A 12311-nucleotide genomic window follows, 5' to 3' on the forward strand; every position below is an offset into this window, starting at 1 on the left:
AATGTTTCTGCTGTCAAAAATCTATTCAACTTAGTTGTCTCCCGGTCATGTGGCACCCCAGTTCAGTTTGGGAACCGGTGCTCCAAAGAAAAATCTAAATACTTGTTGGTCTGTAAGAAGCAGAGCTTCTGTTACATGCAATCACTCAACCATTTAATCAATAAATCAATCAACCAATTAATGAAAGATTTTTAATATGTTTGGTGAACATTAAGTTTATGGTATTGGCCTAAATATAAGATGAAGTTCCTTTAAACTATGTTGGGATTGTATTATATTTTATAACAGTAGCTGCTCTCTGAATGAATGCAGCTAGGACCAGGCCAGGACAGAGCTACTGTACCAAAGTAAGCCTGTTATTTTAAGAGAGTGTTGCATTGTGGGTTGCTTGTAGCCTTAGTGTTGCTAAGCTAACAAGTTTCCCCCATCCATTTACATAGCATCTCGTAAAATTTACCAACTGCAAGAGTGTCTTGTTTAAATAACAGAGGTTAGCTCCCATCTGTGCTTAGGCAAGGTTTTTTTTTTCCATGGAGGAAATAACTATGTGGAAACAACTGCTAGAAGATAGCAAACCTAGAAAGGCTGTCTTAAAGATGCTAGCAATAAGATAACTTATTTCATGTGCTTTCAAAGTACTACTTCTAAGAGCTTTTTCAGAAAAGTGTTTGAATGTGTGACTGAAATATGGATGGAATGCCTATAACTAGCCTCAGCACTCCCCATGAAACATACTTGGATAAGCTAAAACAGGTAAGATTTATCTTTTAATGTTATCTGAAATATTATCTAACAAGACTTTCACAAGAGAGAAAAAAAACAGGACAAGTTGCTAACCCTAAGCACTGCTAGAATGAAGCAGTGTGCCAGCTGCTGTCTGTAGGCTACTACTTATACATTTACTATATGTTTGACCTGATGCACGCTAAAAAAGATTTTAACCTGTTTCCCAAGCTGCAACTGTTTTCCTCAATCTAAACAAAGATGGTAGTTGGAAATGACATCGTTCTTGCTCAATTTGTATAATGTGAACCAAAATTGGAATGGTTTATTATTAGTTATAGTTGTCTATATTAATGTAACTGTCTATTGTTTTACATACACCGTGTTATGTTTCTTGTGTCATACAAAATGAGCATGGAGATCTGTCATGTCCTACCAGGATAGAAAATCAATAGCAGAGTTGCAATGACAATCATTGATCAATGTTGCAGCTGATTTTTCTGTAAAATAAGTCAGTATCTCACCTTAATTTTGTCTTGCACTGTTTACAACAAAAGCAAGTTTTGTGAAAAATGTATTTGTCAGCAGTAATTTTTTCCATCGAATAAACCGGCTTCAAACAGGCTGAACACATCTCTCGACAAGCTGGTTGAAACTGATGAGAGAAATGAGACTGAGCTTGGTTAAAACAAAAAAGCAACAACAAACACAAAAGCATAAATTAAAACCAATAAGGCATATTTAATTTCAAATGCAAATCAAAATCTTTAAAAGAATACATGCTACAAATAAATCCTCAAACATTAATAAGAAAATCTTAAACCAATAATTACCAATAACTTATTAATAAAAAACAAACAATATTAAACACAATTCATATTTTCGCAAATAAAGGTATGTACATCAATCAATAAATACTTTTATTTGTCACATGAAATTATATTAAATTAAATTTCAGTTAAATGTAATCCTGTCAGGTTTTTACAATTCAAGACTGTCCACCCTCTCCAGAGGACCTGTTGATATTAAGGGGGACGTAGTTCCTTCCCTGCTTCTTCCATTATCATCTTTTTAGTCTTGCTGACATTCATGAGTACGTTGTTGCCCTGACACCAGCGGGTCATGTTCTTAACTTCTTTCAGGTAGGCCTTTTCCAAAGCTGTGCCGTCAGCAAACTTAAGAAGGGTGTTGGAGTCGAAAGTGGCTACACAGTCGTGCGTGTAGAGAGAATACAGCAGGGGACTCAAAACACAGCCCTGGGGTGCTCCGGTGTCAATGATGAGGGTGGAAGAGGTGTGTCTGCCCACCCTCACCACATGGGTTCTGCATGCACAGGTTCAATCCCAGGTCCTTGAGGTTTGTGACGATCCTGGAGGGAACTATGGTGATGATCTGTTCTAAAGTTGTTAGACCTTGCCACATGCTTCTGGGGTTGTCCTCCTGGAATTGTAGTTCCACTTTCTCCCCATAGTCCATTTTTACATAACAAATTAATATTCAACATATGAAAACACTTAGCTAATAGGTAACAAACTGCACCAGTCTTTGAATGATTTAAGGTTTCTGATTGATCGGCAGCAGAACTTCTGGGTACTTGGTGACCTGATACATAGCTGGACTGACCACTGCCTGACTTGTGGATGTTGTAGTATCTGGCTGAGCAGTGACAACAGTGGAAGTTTTGGAAGAGTAAAACCGGTTCCCAAGGTCATCAGTCCTCTCATAATTCTCTGTGACTGTCTTAGTGCCCATGATACTGTTCCCCTCAGGGTCAGTCTGCACCTCGAGTACACTGAGCTCTCGTTTTGGGTTGTAAGAGGATTGTTTTTGACCTGCTTTTCTGGGATCCCTTTTTCTGTTTTGAGCAGGACTGTTGCATGTCAGCGTTTTAGTTGTCAGGAATTTCTCTTCTGTCTTTGGGCTGTGCTGACATGTCTGGCAGATTGTGGTCTTTGGTGGAGGCACCTCTTTCTTATCCGTCTTTTTAGCAGCAGACTGGATGGAGATGAAGGCAGGTGAAGACGGTGGACTTGCTCGTTGTTTTGCAGGGGCTACTTCAATTCTTGTACCTTGGCTAACTGGCAGAGCTGTGTTTCCCTGTATTGTAGGGTTTTCCAGTGTCTGCAGTGATTTTGTTCTGCTTGAACCAATGCTAATTTTGCTAATACTACCAAAGGATGGGGATCCTTGCTCTGTCCCTAATGACTCTTTGAACAGGCATGATAAACCAGCAATATCTGAGTCAGATTTCAAGGTAGAGACAGAATAAAGAGCCTTCTTTATGGCTTCCTCTATGTCCATAAGTCTGGCTAAAGTCTGTTCTTTTAGATTCATGATTTCTTCACTGGCTCGCTCAAGATCTCCAAAAACATGTGCCATTGAAGACTTGCTTTCAGTGTTGTCTCTCGTTAATGGCAATCTCTCTTCTTTGTTTTCTACTTTCGTCTTTTTTTGTTTCTTTTTGTTCGAGCTGACAACCCAGTCAGGGACGTTCTCAAAGACTCCCCTCAGAGACCTTACATCAACCTCGCTCGTATCTTGTTCAACTTCCTCAACTCGACTAAGAATACTCTGAAGTTCCTCTTGCTTTCGTAAGTTGTCAAAGATTTCCATGGCTGCCGTTATGTTTCCTCTTAAGATCTCATCCATGTGAACTGACAGACGCTGTCGGCGTTCATCCTCTGTCTCAGTTCGTCCTTTCTTTCCCCTCATCTCAACTTTGCCTTCTTGTTTAATTTCTTTTTCGTGCTTGTCTTTGCTGTCAGCAGCTTGTCCACAGGTGTTTGGGTTATTGCACGATGGACCAGTAAGAGTTGGTTTTGGTTCCTCAACCACATGTGTGAAAATTGAGGAATTATCTCCAGACATGTGTTTGGGGTTTTTATTTTCAGGCTGGGCAATTTTCACTCTTTTTGGCTTTACAGGAGCATTTTTAGCTGAAAATGCCTTTTTACCTCCAAATGTCTTACATGCTTCATGAAAATCTACATGGCTTTCATCTGTTTCATTCATATTCTCTTTGATTGGGAAATCCTGGGGGCTTTTCTCTTCTGTTGTGGCTTTTATCTCCTGTTGTCGCTTAATGATATTCTTATCTGAGTTATCACTTTCCAAGATGACGACTGAACCTGGGACTTGATGCCTTACTTCAATTTCCTTAGCCATCTGTGTAGCGTCATCAAAAAGCTTATTTCTTTGATGTTCCACTGAATCAGGCCCTGAGTCTGCACCAGTGTTAATTTTGAACAGGCCTTGCTTAAGTTCATCCTTATGTGACATCGATGTCATTGCCATTCGTTGAGGAACTGTCTCTTTGGGTTCCACAGTATTAGTTTGGTTTGCCTCAATATTCTTTGTGTTGATTGATTGAATGTCTCTTTGTTTCACTTTTAAATGCTCAGGTTTAGGTGGGATGGCTGGTTTTTGACCAACAGACCTTCTGCTTTTCTCTGAGACAGCGCTTGTAGCTGGTTTATTTAGAGTTTCACTTTGCCTTGGGCGATCCGCATTTGCTGCAGTCACTTGTTCTTTGGAGACATCATGTCTCAGTGGTGCTTGAGTTGATTTAGGTTCAGTCACGTGACAAAACTCCTCCTTAGTCGTCTTTTGCACAGATATCGCATCCACATTTTGTGGTCTTTCTTTGTGAGGTTTGGACACGCTTCTGTATATCATAGCTGCTCTGAAATCTCCTCTACTGACATTGATATTGGATCTCTCCAGGGAATCCAAAGCTGCTTGAAGTTTACCCTGAAAGACAACTTCCTCATCCACCAACTCTGGGCCTTGTTGACCCATTTTGCTGCATGTCTCAATAGTTTGTACTTCTTCAGAATTAGTGTCTTCACAGCATGTCTCTGTATCCTCGTGTTGGCAGTATGATTTATGTTCTGAGGTGATGTTTGAGGTTGATGGGAGTTCATCCCATGTTGTCTCAGTGCATGTGTCCCTTTTCTGGTCCTCATTTTCTTGAGGTAATTCTGCTTCTGTTCTTAAGTGTTTAACATCACCTGAGGTAACTGAGACAACAGGTTCTTGAACAAGAATTTTGTGTTTTTCTTGTGATGAGTGATGCAAAGATTTGGCCTCGATTGTGGTCCGTTGGAGACTATGTATTGCAGTTTGGAGGTTAGAGATCTCGTCATTGTCATCTACCACCTCGACTAATTCAGCCTGGTGGACCCTGTCATCGTCCTGTGTCTCAAGATGTGGGTATGATCCCTGTGGTGCAAGTATAGAGTTACTTAATTCTTGTGTTGTACAGCTATTATTTACTTGCACATGAATGCATTCTGTAGAGGACTGGCTCTTTCCAAGTGACACATTATGAGCTGTGAATGCACAAGAAATGGTGGTAGATTGAGCAAGATTTTCACATACATTTTGCTTTAGTTGGGTTGGTCTTTGATCTCCAGAGAACATTTTTTTTAGTCTCTTTACATCCACTGGGACCCATTCTGAATTACTCTCCTCAACTTGATCACCTCTCTGTTCATGATGAAGTTCAAGGCCTTGTCCAGCCACGTTTTGGTTAGGAGTGAGTTCTTGTTCTTGCACTGTTGGTTCAGCCTGAAGAGTTTTCAAATACTCTAAATCTCCTTTTTCAATACAACTCTTAAACAATTTTACATTTCCTTTAACTGTGGGCATATCATCAGGCCTTATGGATCCTTGGCAAGTTTGATCTTTGGGAGTTTCTAGAAGGCAGCTTATGGTTGATTCAATAATGCCTTTTCTTAGTTCTTGATAGTCTGCTTTACTCACATCACCTCTTTCTGGCTCTGGTTCATCATACTCTGCACCTTGCGGAGGACAATAACTTTTTACATCAAACTCATCAAAATAACTGTGGAGGGAGTAAACAACGACTTCAGTACATCTGTCTGCATCCTCCTGGATAATCACTCCCTTCCGCAGAGAGTTATCCTGATTGAGAATATCCTCAACAAGCTGAACCACATTGGCAGTTTTAAATTCTGTATCTTGGTTGGTAGTGAAGTGATGCTGGTGCACAGGTACATTCACCACTGTGGCTGCCATGCTTCCTTTACTACCCTCCTTTAGGTAAGTGATCTGAGGCTTTAGGTTTGCTCGTGGTAGCAACTGGAGAAGGAAGTTTTGTGCACCACCTTCAGCCACCTCGTCATATTTTATTTTAGGCCCACTCTCTGATAGTGTGAATTTGGCCTTTTTGGCTATCATTGTCTCATTCACCTCAATGATTGAGCCATCTGAATTTATGGCATTGACATGATAAAGAGAATTCAGTGTTTCCTTGATGTTCTCCACCATCGCCTCAATTTCGTCCTTGTCCTGATGCCTAATTTTGTCAAATGGCATTGATTCAAACAAGTGGGCTCTGTTCTTGACATTATCTATCAGATAGTCCTGAATTGCCCCAGTGTTTTCTGCTGGGCTTTGGGATTTTGATGTATGCACAAAGGATTTCTCTCTTTCTATGTTTGTTGGGATAAATGGGTTGTTTTGGAAAAGAGCTGCACTCGTTTTGATTATTTTCCTAAATTCTTCTGGATCAGAAAGGCTTGTAGGCTCACCCTCAAAGACTGTTTCACCTGTAGAAACTTCTTCCCTACCAGAAAACTCATAGTCAGTGCTTTGACCAATGATCTGAACACATGGGCTTTGTTTATTGGCCTGATCTGTCACGCCAACACTTGTGGAACATACATTGCTTTTGTTTTCGCTATGCAGATTCTCTTTGGTACACATTTCAAAATCCTGTTTTTGTTTTTGGACTGCCTCTGTCTCATCGCCAGAAAGAGAAACTTTTGCCTCAAACCTATCTGGATTAGGTTTGGATGTGTTAACAGATTTACTCTCAAATAACCTTCTAGTAGCCTTAACATCTATTCTTATCATCTCTTCCTCACACTCTCTATTAGGATCTGAACTAGACCCAAGCGTTTTCTCATCCTCCACGATCTCTTTATCACTTTCATTACAAGGACTCTCTTCATGTTCCTTAAACACAGCTAATGTTTTACTGACATCGTCTCTTTCCACCATTCCCTCTGCCTTGTGCATCTTAGAGGTGTAAGGAGATACTTTGTTACTCAGGGCACAGTTCTCAAATATCAAGCGTCTTGAAAGGACCTCTCCCTCGTATCCAGTTTCACCAGCTGTCAGCCCAGGCTCTGAGCGCAAAACCTCAGCAAGCTCTTCATCCACAACTTCATCTAACATCTTCAGCTCTGGGTGAGTGTGCTTCAGGAGCCTTCTCAGCTCACATTTCTGCCGCTGTTGGTATAGCTTTTCTTTCGAAAGTTGGGAAGGCATGAACTGTGGGAAATGTGCCCCAGAGATGTCTTCTGGTGCTGGCTGATGTCTGGCTGAAGACGGTGGAGAGAGGTCATCTTTCCCTCTTTGGTAGTCTTCGGCCATCTTGGAAGAACAAAGTAACGTTCTTATCATTGGGTCCTTCGCAACAGAAATGAGCTTTCCAGTGATAATCATGCTGAAGAGTGTGCAACCATGCTTACAGCAATGAGAGCAACATTTTACCTTCCAAATCATTCCAGTTGATTGCTTTCAACATGCCAGGTGTCAGTGGATTAGCTGAGCTCCAAAGCAACCACAATGATAAATTAAAAGAAAAGAAAATGTGTATGTTTTTTTCTTTAAAAGAAAACTCTCAGGAAAAGCAAGCATTTGGTTTGGTTGTATATGGTATTAGACAGTGTGGAAGATGCTTTTGTGACAATGCACACCGTCATGCAAAATGTCTGGTGAAATTCTGCCCTACCTTGGCTGGTTTGACTCTTTTCCCAGATTCAGATAACTGACCTTGTGCCTGGACGGAAACAATAATTATTTCAGGTCATGTTAAGCTGACATAAGCAATGTTGGCTGACAGATTGGCAATCATTATATATTTTACTGTTCCATTGTATGATGTGTTATATGACACTGTAAAAGATAATAAACTGCACTTTATTTAAGTTTAAGGTCACAACAGATAAAACAAAAACATGTTTGATTATTCTTTTTCTGATAACCACCTTTCTATATGATAAATAATGAGATAGGGTGGCATTTAAATCTTTTTTCATCATGCTCTAAAACATTTAGTTTAAGATCAATGCATAGAATAGGGCTAAACAAATCCCAGACTGAAAAGAAGAGAACACAGAATGAGAAGAGCAATGTTTACCGGTTTTAAAAAGCTGTGTGTTGAATCCTGAGGTACCACCTTGGACAGATAGAGAGCGGACATAGCTTTGACCGAGACACACAGTTTCTCCTTGGTTTGGATGAAGGAGCTATCTCTGAAATCTGCAATTGATCTCCTCTTTTCATCTGAGGAGACAGACACAGCAAATTATACGTTTTAAATGTATTCATGACTCAAGTTATACTATGTAGTACTTCAAATAAGGGCCAATCAGAGCTGGCTGAGATCAATGTTGACAATGGTGTCAAGTACTTGCTGTGTTATATACGTAAATGTGCCATCAAATTCCTCATATGGGATTTGGGATAAAGAAAAAAATAAGTCGTAAGTTTGTCTCACTTTGTTGGCTGGTTCATATTAGCTATAAAAAGGCAGCTGGTGTCAAAATAGAGCGCTATTTTGGAAGAGCCTGTCACAACATCATGTAACTGAGAGATTTAAATAGTGACTCATTTTAATAACATACAGGAGACATTTTTGTTTGCATCCATGTTCCCAAACTGTGGGTAAATAGTTAACAATGGGTCACTAGTAATCACATTTTCTAAGCTGATATTGAACAGCTGCCATGTGTTTGAGTTATAAATGTACAACTTGTGGTAGAGAGGGACAGATACCTGACTCCGCTGACACAAATACCGAAAGTTAAAAGGACAGGCAATTCACTGCAGCTACACTTGACTAGACGAGCAAAAGTAAACACGTCTTAAAATTGTTCGTAATATTACAGATAGTAAATCAATAGTCCACTAGCTGCCGTCAACCAGGAACACATGGCAAAACAGACACTGTGATGTAAGTGCAAAGCGAGAACTCTTCAGGATGAAGATTTTGTGCATTATGGCTGCAACGTTTAGGTCAATCTCTAGTTATATTAAAGTCTCAATACCCTAATATTTCAAGATTTATAAAGCTCCCAAAACTATCAGTCATTATTTGGTATAATTAGCTGCCCCAATATATTGTGTTTATTAAGCTTTAAAGGGTTTGAACGGTTTGAAGGACTAAACGTAAGTTTTCAAGAGCATGTACAAGCCATATATCACGTGGATAAAATTGTGTACTCACAGAAAATGAAGGTCACAACACATAAAACAGCTCCCAGTTCCTTCAGACCCGCTGGCCTTCTTATTTTCTTTCAGTCCTTGTACTGTAAATATGTTAGGTCTAATTTCCTGTATGTTTGTGTCTGATAATGGAGCCTCTGCCCCGCTCGGTTGCTCCCTCTCTCTGCCTCATTCCTGCTCCAGTGACAGCTGACCCTTTCACCCATCTGCACGTATTCAGGACTATTTCTGTCCTGTTCTGGAGTGGTCTACTGTGTCCACACCAGGTTGAGTCAATCACGACTTCTTGCACAGTCACTGTGCTGATATTCATCTCCATTTCACCTCTTCCCTTTCATTCATACCATCCACAGCTTTGACCCGAGTCATAGGACTCTGAGACTGCTTTCCAGGGAGGGTATACCAGGGGAGCCGGTATCTTGTTTGGGTTTTTTTCAGTTGAATGATTTAGACACCAAATTGGGCTGATATTTGCTATTGTGGTGGATCGAAAGCAACAGATGTTTGGGTAATACTTTATTTTATAGATCAGTAATTCATTATTTGGTCGGATGTTTAATAAGGAGTAATTATATATAATATGATAATATATAATATGATTTGGTACCAATAATAGGAAAAACATGACTTTTCCTGAAAAACGGCTCCTTTTATATCCAAGTATATAATAATTTATTATTAATTTACCTTTTAAAAACTTTATTTAGCATACGTTGACGTGAATGCATGCCTGTAGACAAGTTTCACAGTTTGCATGTTCAGATGACCTGCTGACGAGAAGACTACGGTAGCAATGCATTTGAATTAATTCATTAGAAGTGTACTAATTGAACACGTTCTCTATTTTCTGTAGAATCATTGCCAAATTACACCAGGAAATTCTGAGGAAATAAGACAGTTTTCAAGTTTCTCATGAAACTTTTTATTCTGTTATATTTGTGTTACTAACTCTGACAGTCCTGTGTCCATTAATCCATGCACAGTGTCTTTTAACATCTGAACAGTTTTTTGTTATTTGACTTCGCTTTATGGCAAATCAAGGTCTGGAGTAGCTTCAGAGTGTGATGCCAGTTTCCTTATGACCTTGATCAGGGCTGTATTCTTGGTCTTATCAACAGGTCTTTGTCCAGAAAGATGTTTTTAGTATTGCTATATGTAGTTTATGACCGGGCTTTTTATTATTTGCTTTTTGTTGTGTTTTTAAAATGGCTAACTCTGTCTCCCAATCAAACCATAAACAGTTTTATTCTAAGGTCTACTGATAACTACTCAAGAGAGAGATGCTTCAGTAACCTTAGAAATGTCTTTCTGACATGTTGAATTAAACTTTGAAGATTTATTTCCCAGCTACATTGGGCAGTAGCTTGGAATACATAGTGGTCAGGTTGGCGGTTCATCTCAGAGCACACTTTGATGAATGCTGTCTGGTACTCACCAGCTTGAGAGGAGGCAATTGTTTCAAAATCAATACCCCCTATTGTTTTTCTCCTCTCCATCAGGGTCTGATGCCCCACCTAGAGAGAGAAATAATGAACTGTCACTGCCACTAAGTAGCCATATGTCTGTCTTAGTGACAATATCTTGATTCTATTTTTGGAAGTAATATGATTGAAGTTACACATTAGAAATGGTGCAAATCTGACCTTTAAGCTAATAGGAATGATTGTATTTACCTTTCGAATCACAGGATCTTTTGCATCAATTTTAGCATCACTGACTGGACCATCAGCAGGAATTTGGCTCTTCGGTTGCACTGCAGAGCTCTTTACCTCTTCAACCTCTCCATTCACCACTGGCATGATGCCCGCTGCCTTGTAAGGTGTCGTGAAACTTACAGATCTGAAACTGCTCTTCATCTTGTTTGGTGTGGCTGCCTTCGACTCAAACAGAGCCTTCAGGGCCCCAGTGGACCCAGCGCTGCTTTGAAGGCTCCCCATGGACTTACTGCGGGTTAAATTGGTTTTGTCTTGAGACTGTTCCCTCGCCTCATTTCTCCTCATCAGAGACTCCAGATGACTCTCTTTACTCTCCAGAAGAGATGGTGTTATCTGACAGTGATACCACAGAAGGAAAAAAAACATGTTTGCATGCAGCTGCATTATTTCCCCCACACTGAAGATGCTTTATGTTTGAGTCAGAAGTTACCTCTTTGAACACCTGCTTTGGCTTTGCTTCACCATTATTGAGCGAGGTTTCTTGAATAGCTGCGCTTACTTCCACTGTGGTTTGATACCTGTTACAAAAGCCATATTAATCATCTACTAACATATATACACGTACTGCATGTGGAAGGTTACAGAGGGTTGGATTATGTGTTAAATTGTCACAGATGTACAGTAGAAAGAGTGAGAAAGATTATGTTTCCTTCACCTGGCAACTAGCTGAGATACAGATGTTGCCTTGTCCCGCAGCCCTGCCTGTGTCCAGGTGGGCTTGTCACGCGGCGAGGGGATGCTCCTCAGTGACTGGGTGCGTCTCAGGTTACTCTTCCACTCCATGACCAATCACGTCACAGCAGCACAAAGTTTTCAAATAGCTTTATCACCTAATATACATGGTGGATAATCAATGACATTATCTCCATTATTGCAGTACATTTCTCTGTAGAAAGATCAGCAGATCCTGGACGTCATATGTCTGTTAATTCTTTGCACCCAGCAATAAATTCTTGTTTAACCATCAATTTAACACCGCTAGTGAGCATTTTATCTACTCATAAAGCTAAAACATTTTCCCACTGACTTGTAGAAACAGCAGGTTATAACATCAACAATGCATAGCCCGTAATAAGGATGTCATGCAACTTAACAGTGTTGCAAAAACTACTCTTTTTAAACTGAAGTTTCATGAAAACAAGATTTTGGCTATATAAGGTACATTTTAAATAGAACCTTTACCTTACAGATGTCAGTCAGTGTCTGTTCCCTGTGACAATCAGAGACATTTCCGCAGTATCACAAGACTTGCACACGGTGTGAAGCGTTTGTGAGCAAAGTCCTTTTTCTTCCTCATTACCAAGACTGTGTTAAATGACCTGAAAAAATGTCTAGAGTAGCAGGATATAAATCCCCAAAACAACAGTAATATAGAGTGAGTCTGCTGCTTTCATCGGAATAACAGAAACTGATGTCAATTCAAAAAATCATTTATCCAACATTCCCGTTTTACTTTGGATCTCGCATCGTTTGTCATCATTGTGTGTTTTGGCTCCTACGTGAGTTTTCAGGAGAATCCTTGATGTTTGTCATATCACCAAAGCTCAGATGTAATTACTTGATCTTTGAGCAGCAACACACCATCCATTAAGATCAAATGTGATTAACTTTATT

The 12311-nt window shown here is 39.9% G+C and overlaps 1 protein-coding gene across 2 annotated transcripts; it reads right to left on the reverse strand.

Annotated features, from left to right (window-relative positions):
* Positions 1 to 1628: 1628 nt before the first annotated feature.
* LOC116067143 (xin actin-binding repeat-containing protein 1-like) lies at positions 1629 to 12054 on the reverse strand. Of its 2 annotated transcripts, XM_031323462.2 has the most exons (8): positions 11880 to 12054; positions 11353 to 11527; positions 11128 to 11215; positions 10656 to 11030; positions 10418 to 10496; positions 7895 to 8040; positions 7487 to 7534; positions 1629 to 7125 (listed from the first exon to the last, which is right to left on the reverse strand). In XM_031323462.2, exons 2-8 carry the CDS (start codon positions 11478 to 11480, stop codon positions 2278 to 2280), a joined length of 5712 nt encoding a protein of 1903 aa, XP_031179322.1. In that variant the 5' UTR covers positions 11481 to 11527; positions 11880 to 12054; the 3' UTR covers positions 1629 to 2277. The 2 variants fall into 2 exon arrangements, with proteins under 2 accessions (XP_031179322.1, XP_031179323.1); XM_031323463.1 differs by lacking the exons at positions 10418 to 10496; positions 10656 to 11030; positions 11128 to 11215; positions 11353 to 11527; positions 11880 to 12054 and adding an exon at positions 8984 to 9522.
* Between the last annotated feature and the right edge of the window lie 257 nt (positions 12055 to 12311).

Source organism: Sander lucioperca, chromosome 23, assembly GCF_008315115.2.
Source record: "Sander lucioperca isolate FBNREF2018 chromosome 23, SLUC_FBN_1.2, whole genome shotgun sequence".
In the NCBI taxonomy this organism is placed as follows: Eukaryota; Metazoa; Chordata; class Actinopteri; order Perciformes; family Percidae; genus Sander; species Sander lucioperca.